The 17,514-nt window shown below is 40.5% G+C and overlaps 4 protein-coding genes across 11 annotated transcripts; 1 reads left to right on the top strand and 3 right to left on the bottom strand.

The window, feature by feature from the left end:
• Positions 1-384: 384 nt before the first annotated feature.
• On the bottom strand, positions 385-3,864 carry LOC135605536 (probable serine/threonine-protein kinase PBL2). 2 transcript variants are annotated; one of them, XM_065095746.1, is made up of 6 exons: positions 3,563-3,864; positions 2,510-2,868; positions 2,279-2,414; positions 1,805-1,938; positions 1,594-1,717; positions 385-1,065 (listed from the first exon to the last, which is right to left on the bottom strand). In XM_065095746.1, exons 1-6 carry the CDS (start codon positions 3,615-3,617, stop codon positions 623-625), a joined length of 1,251 nt encoding a protein of 416 aa, XP_064951818.1. In that variant the 5' UTR covers positions 3,618-3,864; the 3' UTR covers positions 385-622. The 2 variants fall into 2 exon arrangements, with proteins under 2 accessions (XP_064951818.1, XP_064951817.1); XM_065095745.1 differs by having other exon boundaries at positions 2,510-2,877; positions 3,563-3,862.
• A 1,747-nt stretch (positions 3,865-5,611) lies between these two features.
• LOC103976400 (tyrosine--tRNA ligase 1, cytoplasmic-like) lies at positions 5,612-12,376 on the top strand. Of its 7 annotated transcripts, XM_065095742.1 has the most exons (9): positions 5,612-5,727; positions 5,812-5,959; positions 6,382-6,660; positions 6,771-7,114; positions 7,210-7,292; positions 7,662-7,705; positions 8,053-8,198; positions 8,584-8,692; positions 9,932-10,409. In XM_065095742.1, exons 6-9 carry the CDS (start codon positions 7,703-7,705, stop codon positions 10,148-10,150), a joined length of 477 nt encoding a protein of 158 aa, XP_064951814.1. In that variant the 5' UTR covers positions 5,612-5,727; positions 5,812-5,959; positions 6,382-6,660; positions 6,771-7,114; positions 7,210-7,292; positions 7,662-7,702; the 3' UTR covers positions 10,151-10,409. The 7 variants fall into 7 exon arrangements, with proteins under 7 accessions (XP_064951814.1, XP_064951815.1, XP_064951811.1 ...); XM_065095743.1 differs by lacking the exons at positions 7,662-7,705; positions 9,932-10,409 and adding an exon at positions 12,059-12,376; XM_065095739.1 differs by lacking the exon at positions 7,662-7,705 and having other exon boundaries at positions 7,007-7,114.
• Positions 12,377-13,139: 763 nt separating this feature from the next.
• LOC103976106 (homeobox-leucine zipper protein HOX21-like) lies at positions 13,140-14,752 on the bottom strand. Its single transcript, XM_009391298.3, has 3 exons — positions 14,320-14,752; positions 13,857-14,233; positions 13,140-13,571 (listed from the first exon to the last, which is right to left on the bottom strand). Exons 1-3 carry the CDS (start codon positions 14,474-14,476, stop codon positions 13,227-13,229), a joined length of 879 nt encoding a protein of 292 aa, XP_009389573.2. The 5' UTR covers positions 14,477-14,752; the 3' UTR covers positions 13,140-13,226.
• Positions 14,753-16,492: 1,740 nt separating this feature from the next.
• Positions 16,493-17,439, bottom strand: LOC135604975 (transcription factor ILI6-like). The gene is made up of 2 exons (XM_065094630.1): positions 17,005-17,439; positions 16,493-16,922 (listed from the first exon to the last, which is right to left on the bottom strand). The coding sequence occupies exons 1-2, from the start codon at positions 17,131-17,133 to the stop codon at positions 16,770-16,772; spliced, it is 282 nt and encodes a 93-aa protein (XP_064950702.1). The 5' UTR covers positions 17,134-17,439; the 3' UTR covers positions 16,493-16,769.
• Between the last annotated feature and the right edge of the window lie 75 nt (positions 17,440-17,514).

The following is a 17,514-nucleotide window of genomic DNA, read 5'->3' as shown; positions in this document are numbered from 1 at the left end:
TACCGTTACCGAAACCTGATCCAAGTCAGCCCCTAATTTAACCAATTATGATTTAATTTGGTTCAATAAATCCTATTAGCTTTAGAAAGAATTAAGTTTTAGATAAGCCTAATAAAAAAAGGTATTATTTTTCCCCTTTTTCAATCTTATAAAGCATCCAATTATATGAAAATTATTCTAAATCTTAAATAAAATTTCATTAACACTTATTCAGAATCTTATATGAAAATTCAATTGGAAAATAGAGTTGATATGGGTTGCCAATAAAAACCCTGCTTGAAGTACACTATATATTTGGAGAAGAAAATACCGCATAGTTGTATTTTATGAGAATATTCACATAAAGTGAAAAAAAAAATCCACTCCAAAAAGTAAGACTCAAAGTGCAAGCCAACTCTCTGTTACATATTACAAATGCTAGGTGAATCAAGTTTTACAGATAAATACACAACACGATAAACGAATGTCGATGAACTTTGTTCAACATGTATGGACGCAAAATGGGATGAGAAAGAATGACTTCTGGTAGCTGTAGCAGCCTTAATGTCCTTCAAAGAATCATCACCTGTTGTCACCATCGAGCTAGTGTGCAATCGTGCGAGTCCAAATTTGCATCCTTTGTTTATGCATGGTAGGATTTAAGAGAAGAGCCACTGGGTGTTGGGCGCAGCGGTGGGCGGGGATTTCTCATAGGCGACCTTGGCATGGTATTGGAACTCTTCTTCTTTTGATTAGATTGCGGAGGCAAAGCAGCATATTTTGGGTCCTGCAATTTCTCCAGAGCGGCCAAGACCTCGGACATATTAGGCCGGAGTTTAGCATCATTTCTGATGCACTGAAGAGCAAGGCTGGCAAATTCATGAGCTCCGTTCTTTGGATACCGACCCTCTAGCCTTGGGTCAATGATCCGATGCAGTTTACGCTTGTCGCCCAAACTAGGCCGTGTCCAATCCACAAGGTTCTGCTCTGCAGCAACTCTTATTTTATCAAGAGCTCTGCGTCCGGTCAGTAGTTCTAATAACAAAACCCCGAAGCTGTAGACATCGGCTTTTGCATTGAGCCTACCTGTAAAATTTAAATAATGGACACATAAGAGTTCATATAGGACTTCTCAGAAACAAAAGAAAAAGATCCTAAGAACATTAGAACCATATAACTTTTAAATAGATAAAAAGGATGAGTAACATCTCAGCAATGGTCTTGCTGTTGGCAGTGGTAATAAAACAATTCATATTTCTTATGCTCGGCAATAATCAACCTGGGAAGGTTTCAGAAGAAAATATTGGTTCTTAACTGTGGATAATCAACCAGGTGGCTCTGTATTTACATTAAGCCTCACAAAAGCATTCATTGTTAACTTTCAGCCAAAGCACAAAACATACTTTCATGTAATTCATTTGCTAGAGAAGTGAGAACTTATAATAGAATTTGATGTCGTTAACAAACTTGATCATCAGCAGGATTCCAGCATGTCTGCTGGGGACCTCATGCAAGAAGTAATCTGCTTAGTTTAGGGAAATTTTCTGCAGCGTGAATGGAGATACAGAGATGAACAAGAAAGGGTCTAATATACAAAATCAACAATTGGGGAACCTGTTGCGATATATTCTGGAGCTGCGTATCCGTAAGTTCCCATGACTTGTGTTGAGACATGGGTCCTATCCCCAGTTGGTCCATCTTTTGCCAAGCCAAAGTCTGAAAGCTTCACATTAAAATCCTGCATTGTTTGGAAAGCAAAATAAGTCGTAAGTTCGTAAGCCGATCTCTATAATGAATTTTCCAAGCTCTCATCTCCGGTACATACCGTGTCAAGAAGAATGTTAGAAGCCTTAAGATCCCGGTATATAATTTGACACTCATCATTCAAAAATGAGAGTCCCCTAGCAGCTCCGATTGCAACCTTGATCCTAGTTGCCCAAGGTAGAGTCTCAACACTTCCTGTAACAGGCAAGCATGAAACCAGTGTCAACAAAGTTCTGAGTGCCAAGCATCCCAATAAGGAAGATAGCCAGGTACATACATGCGTAAAAGATACATTTACAACCACTGGCCTATGGGAGCTTTTTCAGGATACACAGGTACAGATTATGAATGCTTTCCAATCTATCGAATAGACTTACATGGAAACAGATACAGAATTGAGACACATGAATACCCAGAGAATTGTAATTTAATTTGTCTTAAATGTGGGTTCAGGTTTCTTTGTCTAACTTAAACAAGGGTTCATATCCCTGAAAATAAACAGTGCTAAATATATTATTGTTTCCTCAACACGTACTTCTGAAAAGATGACTCTCCAAGCTGCCTTTTGGCATCAATTCATAGACCAGAAGTCGATTATCACCCTCTGAACAGTAGCCAATCAGCTTGACCAAGTTTGGATGGTGAAGCTGACCAAGATAGTTAACCTCTGTCTACAATCAATTGTTAAAAACGTCAAAAACCAGGAACATGTAGAGTGGACATTAAGAAAGAAGAATTCTAGTGCAGTATATTTGCAAGATCATACCAGCCATTCCTTGTGGCCCTGGAATCCCTCGGGTTTAAGTTTCTTGATGGCAACCACCACTCCTGATCCAGGCCTTGAGGGCGCAAGACTTTGTTCATCAATCCAACCTTTGTAGACACAACCAAATCCTCCTTCCCCGATAAGACTGTCAGCGCGAAAGTTTCTGGTAGCACTTTTTAGATCGCTGAATGTGAAATCCTTCAAATTTGCAGAAGACAAGATCTCCCTTTCAGTTCTTGGTGTGGGAAGAGCCCCGCTAGCAGTATGTTCTTTGTAGTGAGGCGCAGAAAGATTTGATGGAGTGGAACATGTCAGAGTGGATGGAAATGAAGACAAGCTTGTTTTGCTGGTAGAAGTCCCTGAAGCATCTATTTAATGAGGGGGAAGAACACATAAGAAATGATGAAGAGCAACATATCTCAAAAGTAAGCACACGATTACAGCATTAGACATGACCGGTATATATTATCGACATCGGTGACCACAAACAATTCAAGTTTGATCATTTCAAATACATGTATCCCAAAGACACTAACTTTATCCATTTTTTTCTCCTAACATCCAGCATAACATGTTTGCTGTGCAACCTAGAAAGCCACTAGGAACATAACCACAAGAAATGAAGTCTAATCCCCGATAATACCTAGAAATACAATTGTCATATGCATCTAGGCACATAGCTAAGCAGAATGATCATAAAGACTATGTAACAGGAGCAGAAGGCAGTATAGGAAACAAGATCACGATTTATGTAACAGCTTAATACTCACCCAGAGTACATATGATCTTCTCTAGAGAGGATTCGAGTAAAGTGCAAACTCTACAGTACAAGTGTAAACAAATCTCTTATCCAAAGAGCAGAAAAGATAGAAAGAACGCAACAACAATAATCCAGAAAAGGATCGCCCAACATAGAAGTCTAAGAAAATAGCAACAAAAGAAGCTAAACAACAAAGCACATAACGCAAAACCCTGAACCTTCATCCCCTCAGTCCAAAGCAAATCCGAAACCCAGCTAGGAAAGCAATCTCGAAGGACAAACTCGACACTCACAAGAAGCGTTCCGTGAAGTCTCTACACCGGACGACGAGCCCAAGCAATTGCCCATGGCCTCTATCGAAAAGGTAGAGGCTTTCCAAGAAATGGATATCAAAGGAAGACGAAGAAGAAGGAACGGAGAGCCAAAAGATTCAGACTTTCCTCTCTATGTAGCTTCTCCGCGAACTAATCGGTGGAAGAAACATAGGAACAAGGTGGGAAGCTGCTTCTTAACCAGGGGCGGAAGGAGACGACCGTGGGCAGGGAAGTTGTGGTGGAGCCGGCCCATTCGGTCTCCAAAATACCCCTCCGTGCCACCGAAATTGCGGCGCTGCCAAATCTACTCATAGATACTCTGTTTCTTACTGCAAACAACAAACAGATCACCCAAGAAACAGAAAGGGTAAAAGAAAGATGGATCTTTTGGTCAATTCCGGTGTTCCGGGCCATCCAATGTCCACGGCGAAGACTAAGAACAGTCGTCAATCCACATGTCTTAGAACCAAGTGATTCACATTAGAAGCTTAAAAATCAACAAAAATCAGACTCTGCTCCTCTTGTTGCTTCCAATCATATCCTGAATACAAACAGGTTTCGACAAGAACAGCAATGGCTGACGAACACAATAAATTCCAATTAAGAAGAAATGTTTATCAAGACTACGATCGATAGTCAAATTCCACAATTCTCGGTATTAAATCTTGGCTGCTCTGTTTCTTTTCTGATCAATAAGAGAGGGTTTTAATTAACGTTTAAAGACTCGACTCATAAATAATGCGAGTGCTGCTTTCTGTCTTATTCCATGATTGAGTTGACCCGACAAAAACATGATCTAATCCTTAAAACGATAATGCAGGCGAAGTCGTCGGCTGCTATTCAAGTTGACCGATTACTTAGGAAGAGAAAAAACATATCAAAATCGACTTGATTCATGATAAATACGTTTAAGAGAAATTAAGTCCACCAATCATACTTCATTTCTTAACAGACTTTGTGATCATAAGGAAATACTTCAAATCACCTGATTGTTCTCTCTCTCTAAGAAAAGTCAAACATTGTTGCTGTCAGCTTGTCCATGTCAATTAGTCACAATATGCTGTGGCTGACTCACTCAACACAAACATCAACCAAAAGCAATAAAGTGGTGATTTAGATTACTGATTCTATTATCTTTTTTTTATCCCTGCCTGATGCAGTGTTTGACAGTGTCATTCTTCCAAGGTCAAAATGTCCACCCCTGGATGATGAATTGGAATTTCTGTGCCCTATGAAAGAATTCTTCCATATTCCCGATGGTGTCACTTTGTCTTATTGAAGCTTCTGCAGGGTTTGATTTGAGTGTCGACAGAGAATAGTGAAGTCAAGCGTGGCATTTGAATCTTAGTGCCTCGACACTCCTTTGACTTTGGTACACGAGTCTTGTGGCAATCATATCAAGAGCACGTAATCTTCTCATGACATTAAATTTCAAAGGGGCAGACAACTTGGTGCACACTCCATTTCAAGGTATCGTTTGTTCTTTGAAAATAATATTAATTTGCTTATTTTAAATGTTTTCATGTATATATATAATAAACCAATTTAATTAGATTTTTATGTGTTAATTAATATATTTGGATGGATATTAATTGGAGGCTTATATATAATAATAATAATAATAATAATAATAATAATAATAAATCTTTCAAGAGTGGAACGATAAACTCGTATTACAATAGGTGATTGAACAAACATAGAATGTTTTATTTTATTTGATTGAACAAACTCGTATCTATCGATCAACCTATGTCGTAATAATTTATAATTAAAAATTTGATTCTGATTCAATTGATAGTGTTTTTTCTCCGATCTCAACTTTCAATTTTGATTATATACATACATACATACATACATACATACATACATATATATATATATATATATATATATATATTCGTTATTTTTAATGATTTGCGAAAAATAAATGGGCTGGGCTGAGTCGGGACAAGAAAGCGTCTTGGCCCAGAACACGGAGAGGAGAGACCTACAAAACCCTAACTGCAGAGTAAGCCCGCAGCCCCAAGCCCTTTTCGAACTCGCGATCCATGATGGCGGGAGCACCAGAGGCTGCCGATCCCTCTCCCGACGTCGGAACCGTCTCTCGATGCTTCGCCCTCGGTGCCTCCGCCTGCTGCGGCCCCGTGGGTACCCTAACCTTTGAAATTCTTCGTGTCGAGTTTTTCGAGTCAGTATTTTGATCGAGTGGAATTTGTCTGTTGACGCAGGTTGATGGTGGACGAGCGGTTCGCGCTGGTGAGGAGCGTGGGGGAGGAATGCATGCAGGAGGGGGAATTGATGAACCTTCATGTAAAGAAGACGGCTCCTGTCTGCTATGATGAATTCGAACCGTCTGGGAGGATGCACATCGCTCAGGTTCGAACTCGTCTCCCTTTCTTGTGATCGCAACCGGTTGAATGCTATATGACTACTTTTTGATATCGTCCTGACTTTGGAGGCATCGAACCTGACTTTTGAATGCATTGGTGGTTTGCAGCTGAAGAAAAGCTTTTAATTTGTTTTGTAGTCTGCTTGGGTTATCTTCTGCTGGTAGCTGTTACTCCGTGTTTTTGTGTTCTGCAAACTGTTTGCTGAGATCTGGCTTGATGGTTTTTCTTTGCACCATATTGTGTTGTAGTTAATTAGATAATGTGTATTACATCCAGCCAAAACATTCATCTTATTACGCTGCATGTTGTGATTACCAGATGTTATGTCTTTAGAGTTTGTTAAATAGATTGAATATTTCATACGTTTTACAACTTAGTGCAACATAAGGGATATTCAATCATGGACAGGGAGTTATGAAGGTGATCAATGTGAACAAGCTGACTTCAGCTGGGTGCACTGTGAAAATATGGATTGCCAACTGAATAACAAGATGGGAGGTGATTTGAAGAAAATTCAAACCGTTGGTCGATGTCTCATTGAGATCTGAAAAGCTGTTGGAATGAAGCTCGACAGGGTGGAATTTTTGTGGTCTTCAGAAGAAATTAAGAAATTAATAGGTGGAAGCATAAGTATTGGTCTATTGTAATGGATATAGCTCAAAGGAATACACTTCAGCGTATAATAAGGTATGCTATATCCGTACATGTTTGTTTATGATTTCTCGATGATGTTTAAACTTGAGAGGATAATGTTGTCATGAAGCTGATCACTAATTGTAAGATCTAATTGTGTCCAGGTGCAGTCAGATGAGTTGACTGTGAAAAAAAGATGAGTTGACTGCAACTCAGATTTTGTATCCATGCATGCAATGTGCTGACATATTTTTCCTCATAGGTTTTCTTTCCTATACTGGATTGGTTGTTTCTTGATCTCTGTGTAATCTTTTTTGTTTCTTCTTTTCTTCCATGTGCCATGTCAAATTAAGTTCTATTTACATGTTACTCAGCTTGCTTTTAAATAACACTTTTGCAGGCTGACATCTGCCAGCTAGGCATGGATCAGAGGAAAGTGAATGTGCTTGCAAGAGAATACTGTGATGCCATCAAAAGGAAAAAAACAAGCCCAACATTTTGTCACATCGTATACTGCTATCTCTTTATGCATAAATATTTATGGAAAGTATGTAGATGGCTATCAATATGATATTTACTGACAATTTACTTTGGATGATGCAGACATGCTTCCTAGATCGCAGGAGGGACAGGAGAAAATGTCACAAAGTGATCCATCCTCTTCCATTTTGATGGAGGATGAAGAGGTATATGTTTTTAAATGCAAAATTTTTTAAGCCTTGGGATCCAGTGCATCTTCATCGAGCTTGGAAATGGAATGAGCATAATTACAAACCATCTTTTGTTTCATTTGATGAAAGCATCATGTTGTTTTGTGAATTGACAAGGTCATGAAATAAAACATCAATTGTAGCACATCAATGGTAGCATGAAATCCGGTACTATGGAGAGGTTTATATGTTTTAGCGAGTATATAACCAAGAATATAATGTGATTTGATTCTTGTCATTGGAACATTCTTTTTCAATTCCATAGTTATGTTGAAGTCAAATCATTCAAGTTGTTGCTATATTGAGATTAACTATCTATATAAAATTCACTGTGACATTTTACAGTATGAAGATTTTCTGGGGATCTTGGGTGGAAATTAGTAGTGATGGTGAGTCTTGTATTGTATTAGCTTTCCCTTTCTTTCTAGTTTATCACAGTGGTTCTTTTTCCTTAAATTGTCATGTCATAGTAGTTACCTTACCTGAAGCCAATTGGCTTACAAAATTTTTGGGGAGCTAAGCAAACCCCTATACTGAATGGTTGTTATTGTTGGTGCTGTGTTTAGCATCACTTTTTGCCGCTACTACTTTTTTAATGTTACAAGGCCTGGACTTATGTTTTACCCTCGTTGTTTAATTAATTAATCTTATTATATATGAATGTTGCTTAAATTCCTGTAATTCCTTTGCCTAAGTTTTGCATCAAGCTTGCAATAACAGTCAGTTTCTCTCGTAGGCTGATGCAACTGTGAAGATAAAAAAGGCTTACTGCCCACCAAAGATTGTGGAAGGGAACCCATGCCTGGAGTACATTAAGTACATTGTTTTCCCATGGTTTGTCTATTTTGAAGTTGTGCAACAAGTGGAAAATGGTGGAACCAAGTGAGCTCTGTCAAGATTAACTTAAATGCCCCTTTGAAATCTAGGAAGAATTCACTAATGTTCTGCAACAAATTTGTCTTGCAAATGCAAATGCCCCTTTAAATTTGTTATTCATTGTTAAAAATCCATAGTCAAATAAATTGTAAACTTGGTGCTGAATTTTATAACTGCATGTACAAAAGCATGGCTTGTGTTTTCCTTTTTGACACATACTTGGTCTCCTTCCAGTGGTCATGTGTCTAGGTCTCCTATTATCTCATTTTAAAGCTCTGCAATTTTTTTCCCCTTTTTTTGTCGTTCAGCTGAAGTATTAATGATGATCTAGTTTCTTTTGTTCCATTTAGAACTGTTGCAAATTATGTTGTCGTTTTTATGTTTTTTTTAGAAGGATGTACAACAACATGGAAGAATTAATATTGGACTATGAGAGTGGGGCATTACATCCAGCGGATTTGAAGCCTGCCCTTTCGAAGGCTCTAAATGTTATATTGCAGGTATCAGTTGCTTCTGTCAGTTTTTCTTTTTCTTTCTATGGGTGTCCTGGAATACAAGACTATTGATGGGTTGATATATCTTATGTGAAATTAGAAGTGAGTCTGATATGCAGAACTGTTCTGATTTGTGCTGTTCTTCTACTTTCTTTTTAACTTCAAGAAAGATTATTGAATGGAGCCTTTGCCCTTTGCGGTTGGCTATTGACATTGAAAGCAGACTGCACTTTAAGCAGTGTCAACATATAATTTCATACGAGATTATGAATCTTGGAAGTCAGTAGAGATGATAGTTATATAAGAGGTATCATTTGATGGACCTTATCTTGTTGCAATTTCGCTGCCACTGTATCTTGTAGGCTCTTAGACATATGTGATTCGTTAGTATGGCTTGAGTTAAATCTAAAAACCTGGACTTAGGGATGTCTTCATAAACATTCTTTTCCAAGTTTTTATGATATTTCTAATGAGATACAGTAGCGTTAACCATTACAGAACGCATGTCGATGATCACAAATAGAGAGAGTTGTTGTTTGAAGTACTACAGGCAAATAATGACTTGCCAAGGCCACATACAAACACGTCCTTCCTGCCATGGGTAGTAGCGGTAGCAGCCCATGCACAACTGTTGGACACCCTCTAAACAAATGTCCAATACAATTTGGAGGAAAAGATACTGAAAGAATAGTTTGGCGACCAGTCTCATGAAGAGGTGTGAATCCATACCACTTTGTGTGTGGCTTTATTTGACCATCCTCATGGAACTCGAGAAGTTCTTGATCTAAAAAATAGCTGCTGCTTCACGAGGATTAGCTTCAATAGTCAACCAAACAATGAGGCAGTGCATCAACGTTGTCCACCCTATCGTTCTTGTAGCACTCTCAGGATGATCTCTCGTGCTCACATGAGAGATCCAGAAAGCTGATGCTGCTATCTCACTGCTGCCGCTCCTAGAAATCAGAAGAAGATAACATGCCAGTCTAGACATGCGTGTCATGGTGGGAAATCTCAACGTGAGTTCTCTTGACCTTGTTAAACTATGTGTACTCGGGATGTGTTCTTAATCATCTGTGATGAACCTTTTTTTTTTTTATCACTTCACTATTGTGTACCTCATCCAGCTACTTCTTGGTTGGAGTTGTACAAGTGTTTCTTTCTTTAGATTCCTTGCTACCCAACATCTACAGGCTGATAAGACTTCCTAACCACTGCTCCTAAAGTTTATTGGTTTGAATGCATCAGTATGCTAAATTTCTCTGGCAAAAGCCATCTTTGGTGTGGATGAAGAACACCTCTAAACCATGTGGGGATATGGAGCTGAGGATCAGAAACAATATCTGCACTGTGAAATCTAGGCTTCCAATGAGATCAAATAGCAACCCACCTGCATGTTATCTTCATATTTTGGTACATGGTCCCCCATGTTTGATTCCTTCAGTTTTCCATGGTGTGGAGGAATAGTACTGTAACCAAAAGAGAAGTTATGGACCTTCTTGTAACTGGAACTTGAATGTGACATCTCCCTTGTATGAATCTGTCCTAAACATGGGTCTTCCAGTCCTTGTGCTGTGCCAAATCTTACAACAAGTGCCTGTTTCTTAAGAGTTTTTGTCTATGATCTCATAAGTAATACATAAATAAAAAAAGCATGTATTTGATCATATAGAAGCTTATAACTATTCAATTTTTATGCAATGGTTTCATTTTTATTTGGTGGGAAGAGAGAGGGGGAGCAATCCACATTCAAAATTTGTGCATTGAAGCTATGATTTCTTTTTTTTTGCAATATAGATTCCTGTGTTTAATTTTTACTGCAAATGAAAGAGGATCAAGCAATCCACATTCAAAATTTGTGCATCGAAGCTATGATTACCTTTTTTGCAATATAGATTCCTGTGTTTAATTTTTACTGCAAATGACAGAGGATCGAGCAATCCACATTCAAAATTTGTGCATTGAAGCTATGATTTCTTTTTTGCAATATAGTTTCCTGTGTTTAATTTTTACTGCAAATGATAGAGGATCTAAATAAATCTAACCTGAACTAGATAGGATTACACTTCATTTTTTGGACTTTTTAAGCTTGGAATATACTATGAATTTGTTTGAGTAATCTCACTAGGTTGGAAGATGTGTTTCTAAGCTAGAGGTAAACTTTACATGTAATTATATAGATAGATGGAAGCTGCTGAATTAGTTTTCTTCCTTTCCTTTTTTTTCTTTTAGTAGGGAAGATTCTCCTACCCTTCTTATTGCATGAACTGCATCAGCTACACCCAATCTTTCCCTCAAAAAAGTGACCTTACTGGCTTGAGCTCACTGTCCATTGATTTATTAACTCACAGAAAAAAGTTCTTGCATGAAAATCAAGTTTTTAATTAGGTAATAATCTTGGTCTTTTTAAAACCTAAAGTTTCTTGGCCTCCTCTCCTAAAAAGGTTCTGCATCCTACCCTGTTCTCAGCTGATAGATGGTCATTGCAGTGAAGACAAGGGAGCTAATCATCCTCCGCACAGCCCATGAACAACACTTTCAGAAACCTACACTTGAGAAACCTTCAAGGAGCCCTCTGTTTCTTGAGCAAACTGGTCTACATACAGCATGTCCCTACTGGCAAGCTTCCAGGCCTATGCAACAACAGTTGGTCAGTGTGCTCCCACATGGAGCCAAATGCCACAGGACAATGTCAGCAGCATTTGCTCATGAGATTTAGACAAGTTTGCATTGGTCCTCCCCAAGAACACATCACTCCTGACCTTTCCATATGAAAAGTTCAGCTCCACACACAGTCTTCCACTGAGGCTGAGAAATCCTATTCCAGCACATTGCTCTCAGGATAGATTATATAGGTTCTTGATCTTTTGCAGCCATTGGACTGTGTATTCTTCAAATCAGAAAAAACATTCCCCTCATTGGTTTGCACTGGTCATCATGAATTATGCCATCAATCTTTTTCTCCATATTTTTGGCATTTGACTTACATGATCGTATGCCGAAATCTATGTGTTAAGACAAATTAATGCATCTAATATTTAAGAAAAATTGATGTTCTTGGGCTTTAGAAAACACTCAATACTCATCCTCAGAGATATGTGTGCTTGTGAGTGCACTGACCCACCCACCCTACCCTGATTCCCTGAGGAGAGCACCATGCCATGTCTTATGATCTGTAATATGAAGCCCTTAACATCCCTTTCCATTGACTTTCCATGCCTAACAATCCGACTACTGCTGCTCTCTATCTATCAAGAAGAATCTTTCTGTTACCTGAAGTAAGTTTTGATGTACACAGCCCTTGTGCATGTTCTTTTCTACAGAAATGGCCTGCTTGAACTCAGTCTCTCACTGTTCTTGATACCCTCCCTTCAGATCTGGACAACATGCTAAAGCCATAAGGTGGTGGCATCTCACCACAAGAGTTCAAGATTTACAGAGTGAGAAGGGAGAACTCGGGCCTCCTTTTGGATTTCTGTGACAGTCGTTTACTGGATGCAGGATCACATGATGATCAAGATTCTTTTGGAAACAGCTGCCAGCATGTGTATTTAGCAGCAGCTTTGGGTGGATTGTGCATGCTAATTACTTCTCGACAATGTTATCTACTGAGTTCAGTGAGTTCTTCCGGCATTCAGCCTAAACTGTAAAGGTAATTTCCAGCTCCCCACCAAAGAAAAAGAGAAAAGAAAAGGTTTGAGTTTAGAATAAGCTTACAGAATTCTGAACAAGACCTTGCAGTTGCACCATCATCATTAAAGTCTGTAGGATAGGAAGTGACAGTGGATCACATGCTTCTCTTATCTCAAATGCAAGAAGACTTTTTCCTGTGAGGCCAAAGTGGGGTACTGGCTGGCTAAAGGTTGCCTTCCGGTGTCAGCAGCAAGGATATTACTAACCAAAAACCAAAGACAGAACCCCTTTCCCCACACCTTGTTTTCTTCCTCACCTTCTTGGCCTTCACATGCATGCTGTTTCTTTCCTCCTTTCCTGGGTACCATTCCTCATCTCCATTCTCTATCTCAAGCAGCATATGTTCCAGACTCGCTATACCTAATATTCTTATGAACAAGTTCAGCTAGAAGCATTCATCAAGTAAAAAGTAGTAGTAGCTGCAAAGAAGAGACCTTTTAGAAAAGGTGCAACTTTTTAATATATGGTCCATGTGGCAGCCAATTTCAATGTCTTGTAGGTTGGCCTCTCCATGTACTTGTACGATCTCGAGTCCGAGTTGGTGCTCTAATGCTTTCACCTGTTGTCGCTCAACTTTCCTGAGAACACCTGCAAACATGCAGTGCGGAGAGGGAGAAAGAGCAGCTGCGGAAACCGGTAGACACCACTCGGCACGGTCGAAGGAAGGGGAAAGCAATTCACTGCTTTGATGCAATCGAAGGAATGCCTCTGAAACTCGACAACCATATATATATATATATATATATATATATATATAGTAGAATTCAAATTCAAATGCTGCTAATGCAGCATAATTCTCACATTTCAGCAACCATGCGGACAGCGATGAGGAGTCGATCGAACAGACGAGCTAATGGAAGTTGGGGTGATCTGACCATGGCCAGAAGGAGGCGGATTGGTCTTCCATGCCGCACAACAGGTTGCTGAAGCTTCCCTCCGTGGCGCCGGTCTCGATCTTGGGGGATTGCATCTCTGGCCTGGAAGAACTCTGAAGGAGCTGGTCCATGTCGGCTGGCCTGATGGAGTGAATGAAAGGTAGGCTTTGGTGAGGATTCAAGGGGCTCTCGGTGACCGATGTTCTCGAGATATCTAAGTTGATCTCGGAGCTATTCTCACTTCTGTTGCTGCATGAACCTTCGGTTTCTTTGTTGAGGTTGATCAGCTCCGGTGCCTCTCTGCCTTTGAGCGCCGATATCTGTGCATGGTATGCAACCACCGGAGGTAAAACAAATGTTCTCACAAAAAAGACAAAAAGAAAGATCGCAAGCTATAACACCAACTTGATGATGTTCATGTGAAGTACAAAATAGAAATGCGGATGTGAGAATCCCAATCGCAGCTTTAAGAAACATAAAGGTGATAACTTGACACCACAAAGGAGACGGTTCTTGAAACCATCATCAGGTCATCATTCTCGAAGGCTTATCGATTAGGGAAGAGAGCTATTAAGTGATTGGAGAGATCGAGAATTCTCGGGTACCTCAGCGTGGAGCTTCTGGTTCTGTGCGCGCAGAGCCTCATTCTCCGATTTCATTGCCTCGAACTGTCTCTTCAGGACATCGTAATCCTTCTCCAGTTGCTTCGTCTTCCACCTGGCCCTCCTGTTCTGGAACCAGATGGCCACCTGCCTTGGCTGCAGCCCCAGGGCTCGGGCCAGCTGCATCTTTCTCTCGGGCTCCAGCTTGTTCCCCTGCTCGAAGTTCTTCTCGAGTGTCCTCACCTGCTCCACGGTGAGCCTCCTCTTCTTCTCGCCTGTCTGCATGCCGTCATCCGAGAAGTCTTCATCGGCGTGCATCTCATCGCCGTTCTCGACCCCCGAGAAGGACAGAGATCTCTTCCCTATCATCGGAGCCATGACTGCGCCACCACCATCCGAGGGCTTCAAGCTGGTTTAGTTCCAGAATTCAAGGAGACAGGTGCTTGGAGATGCGTGACAAGCTTACCTCTGAGGTCTTGGAGACTGTTGCATGGGGAGTTGTGAAGGAGGGCGGCAACCGCAGAGGAGAGTTGGTGTTCTTCCTCATGAGGAGTTTGCATATGTATCACATAATTTGGGGAGAAGAAGGAAGAGGATGACGACGCCATACCATTGCAGGACATCAATTTGCTGCAGAGTGCAGAGGATGGCAGGGTCACCCGCCTATGAAACTGCTGAAAGAGAAAAAGAAGAGATGCTAACAACAAGAAGGTTGTGGTGGACACAGACAGAGAGAGATTAGAGAGCAAGTGAGAGCTGAGGTGTGGAAATATATCATTCAACACCGGAAAGAAAGTAAAACAAGAATTATATCCCGATGAATATTAACATCATAACTACAAAATGGACCAAATTGCACTGTCAAGGACTTGCACTCACGAACACCAATGGAATTAGTGTGACCTTTTGTATTTATATACTGCAATGTGACTTGGTCTTCAAGTCCCTATATCCAAGTTTAATTTGCCGAAGAAACTATCTAACATTTCTGCATCTCCACCTACTTGAAGTTAATCCACTGGGTGTTATCCAAACATATGTATGCTGTACATGCTTTACCTTTCCTCTATCCTAGTTAGCTAACTAGGGCTAAGATTGTTCCATTTGTGTTGGATGTTCACACGAAAGTGTGCTTGGGTCTCCTTGGGGAGAAGAAGTTGTGTGATGTAGGTCAATGAATGAGAGGGGTGAAGAAACAGGGTTGAGATATCCATGCTAGTGAAACAATGATTTGCACAGCAATGGACAACACAAGCATTTAAGGGGATGGTGGCCCTTTGAGAGAAATGGAGGTCAGGAATCAAAGGGATGGGGTCCCGAGAGCTGCTGGGGTTGCTACCTAACTCACATACAACAGCTGTTAGTGAATCTGGCCTCACATCATCCATCGGTCTTGCAGCAAACCAGGAGGAGTAAGGGGAGAGGAAAACATTAACATTTTTTACTCTGAACAAGAACTGGTTGTTTGTTTTGATGAATTAAGATCATCAATTATCCATGACAGTATAATTTCACCATTATTAAGTTGGAGTTAAAAGATCTCTCAATACATTTTAGGGGTTTTATTTTTGTCGATATCGATCGGTCATCAATACGACGGTAACATTACTGATTTAAGCTCCAACACCACGAGTAATTTGGTTTCACCACACGAATCGATCTTGATTTTTTTAATGGTTCATTTTCTTTGCATCATAAAAAGATTTCAACGTCAAGTTTTTTAACTTGTAAGAAAAAAAAATCATTTCTTTTTTTTATTTTATATTTTGATGGGCATACATGAATACTGAAATGATGATTTTATGGGTGCACAATTTTGTGATCCTACTGATGCAGACGCATGAATTAGATGTAGCTCAGATGTAGGGTAGAGTTAGATATGAGGGGTGCACAGATTTGAATCAGACGTGTGATTATTACTGGTAATGCAATATAGGATGACTGGAACAAACATAACTGAGGGAGAAATGTGAAGAAGAGATAAAGTCAAGAAAAAACAAGCTCCTTTCCAAGAAGAAGAAGAAGAAGAAGAGCTTGAAAGATTATCGAGTTACATGAATAACAAATCATTCGTGATGGCTCAAACTCCCATTGTTGATGCGAGTGTTGGATGGGCCTATCCAAGCGTTGGGCTTTCTTTGCTTTGCTACAGATTTGTGTCTCAGTTCCTCATTGATATGATAGATAGGGAGGCAGAGCTGCTTCTTCCTCGGAAAGAACAAGAGAAGTCACTATATTTTCATGTTTTGACTCTCTTCAAAGCTTCATCAATCTCTATATATTGTCTTACGCAGTCCAAAGAAAGAACCAAGTCACAAACTGCTATAGGACGAAGTAGAAGTGAATCTTCTTTCGATATCTCGTAGTGGTTATGTTCTACATCATCGAGGCTGGTGTTCTTGTTTTCTTCTTCCCTGTGATCATCAATGCACACCTACTGAACTGGCGCAGATTTGAAATCATAGGAAGACTGATATCAGCAGAATAATCTTTCTCAAAAAACTCGTGTGTTTGGGGAAACTACTGTGACGGACTGAGTAAATATATTTGTGTAAGCAAAGTTAATATTGTTTCAGATTCTTATGTGACTAAAACCCTACCAATCACATCAGAAGTATATTGCAGATGATCAATGGCTTTCTTCTTCTTTTGAGGGAAGCTAAGCGTTGCAAGAACATTGATCCGACAAACTCATTCAATTAAGAACGTTGTTCAAGACTACAAGGACCAGTAGCACTACACGATCGACACACACAAGTTTAGCTCCTCGTTTTAGTACATCGAGACCACGCCGAACCCGCTAGTCATGTTGCAATGAGCACTTCCTGGATCTCATTGCATGGTTCACCACGATGTTCTTGAAATGACACCTTCGTTTGATGCAGCAGACAAATGACCGACCTTAAGGTGGACCTTCTACATGAGCAAGCTTCTAATGATGGCAGCTTGAGCGCTGCTGGACTCCGTGGAAGCGAGCAACTCCGAGAGCCTTTCGCTCAAGTCGTCCACCTCGCGGTGCAGGCTTCTGATGTAGTTGCAGGTCTCCTGCAGGACCTTGGCTGCCGACACCTGCGCACCATGAAGCGTGAGTGAGTCTCGCAGCAAACGAGCATTGGTATATATGCTTGCCTGATCCTTCAAATCAACTTACTCTATCGGATCTGCGAATGCGGGCCTCAGGGAGGACTGCTTGCAACTTGGACACCAGATCATTGATCTGTTCGTCGGTGATCCTCGACGCCGAGCTCGACTGCCACGATCGAGGCCTCCTGCTTGACATCTTCGCTAGCGGATGGCGCTTTCTGGTGTGTATGGGCGTCCAAGACGAGCTATAAATAGGGAAGAACAAGGACTAGAAGACAATGCTAGTGCAAGTTGTTCCTCTTGTGGGGAGAGGGGTGAGACAAGTTCTAGGGACAGGATATCGCGAGCTGAGGGAGAACGAGAAGAAGTGGGGAGCGATGTCAGGAAACCAAAAGCTATGTGGGGGAAGAGAAGGGTCGACGGAGAGAGAGACAGAGAGAGAAGCAATGAAGATCACAGGAGGTGTTGCTGAGAAGGAAGACAAGCGCATGAGAGAAATTAATGGGCAAGTGGTGCGTCTAAATAGTGACGTTGGAGAGAGAGAGAGAGAGAGAATCACATCCGGGGGATACACCAT

This window comes from Musa acuminata, chromosome BXJ2-2 (assembly GCF_036884655.1).
Source record: "Musa acuminata AAA Group cultivar baxijiao chromosome BXJ2-2, Cavendish_Baxijiao_AAA, whole genome shotgun sequence".
Taxonomy (NCBI): domain Eukaryota; kingdom Viridiplantae; phylum Streptophyta; class Magnoliopsida; order Zingiberales; family Musaceae; genus Musa; species Musa acuminata.
Note: the sequence above shows the minus strand (reverse complement) of the source record. Positions and strands in the feature narration are given on the sequence as shown.

What these genes read in the sequence shown, in the direction of transcription:
- LOC135604975 (XM_065094630.1), bottom strand. Translation starts at nt 17,133, where the DNA reads ATGTCAAGCAGGAGGCCTCGATCGTGGCAGTCGAGCTCGGCGTCGAGG. An exon ending in GCATTCGCAGATCCGATAGA is followed by an intron (nt 16,923 to 17,004) that starts GTAAGTTGATTT and finishes CATGGTGCGCAG; the next exon opens with GTGTCGGCAGCCAAGGTCCT.
- LOC103976400 (XM_065095740.1), top strand. Translation starts at nt 7,212, where the DNA reads ATGCTTCCTAGATCGCAGGAGGGACAGGAGAAAATGTCACAAAGTGAT. An exon ending in TTTTGATGGAGGATGAAGAG is followed by an intron (nt 7,293 to 8,052) that starts GTATATGTTTTT and finishes TTTCTCTCGTAG; the next exon opens with GCTGATGCAACTGTGAAGAT. An exon ending in GTGGAAAATGGTGGAACCAA is followed by an intron (nt 8,199 to 8,583) that starts GTGAGCTCTGTC and finishes TGTTTTTTTTAG; the next exon opens with AAGGATGTACAACAACATGG.
- LOC103976106 (XM_009391298.3), bottom strand. Translation starts at nt 14,476, where the DNA reads ATGTCCTGCAATGGTATGGCGTCGTCATCCTCTTCCTTCTTCTCCCCA. An exon ending in CAGTCTCCAAGACCTCAGAG is followed by an intron (nt 14,234 to 14,319) that starts GTAAGCTTGTCA and finishes GTGGTGGCGCAG; the next exon opens with TCATGGCTCCGATGATAGGG. An exon ending in ACCAGAAGCTCCACGCTGAG is followed by an intron (nt 13,572 to 13,856) that starts GTACCCGAGAAT and finishes TACCATGCACAG; the next exon opens with ATATCGGCGCTCAAAGGCAG.
- LOC135605536 (XM_065095745.1), bottom strand. Translation starts at nt 3,617, where the DNA reads ATGGGCAATTGCTTGGGCTCGTCGTCCGGTGTAGAGACTTCACGGAAC. An exon ending in GACTTCACGGAACGCTTCTT is followed by an intron (nt 2,878 to 3,562) that starts GTGAGTGTCGAG and finishes CTCATTAAATAG; the next exon opens with ATGCTTCAGGGACTTCTACC. An exon ending in GGAGAGTCATCTTTTCAGAA is followed by an intron (nt 1,939 to 2,278) that starts GTACGTGTTGAG and finishes TGCCTGTTACAG; the next exon opens with GAAGTGTTGAGACTCTACCT.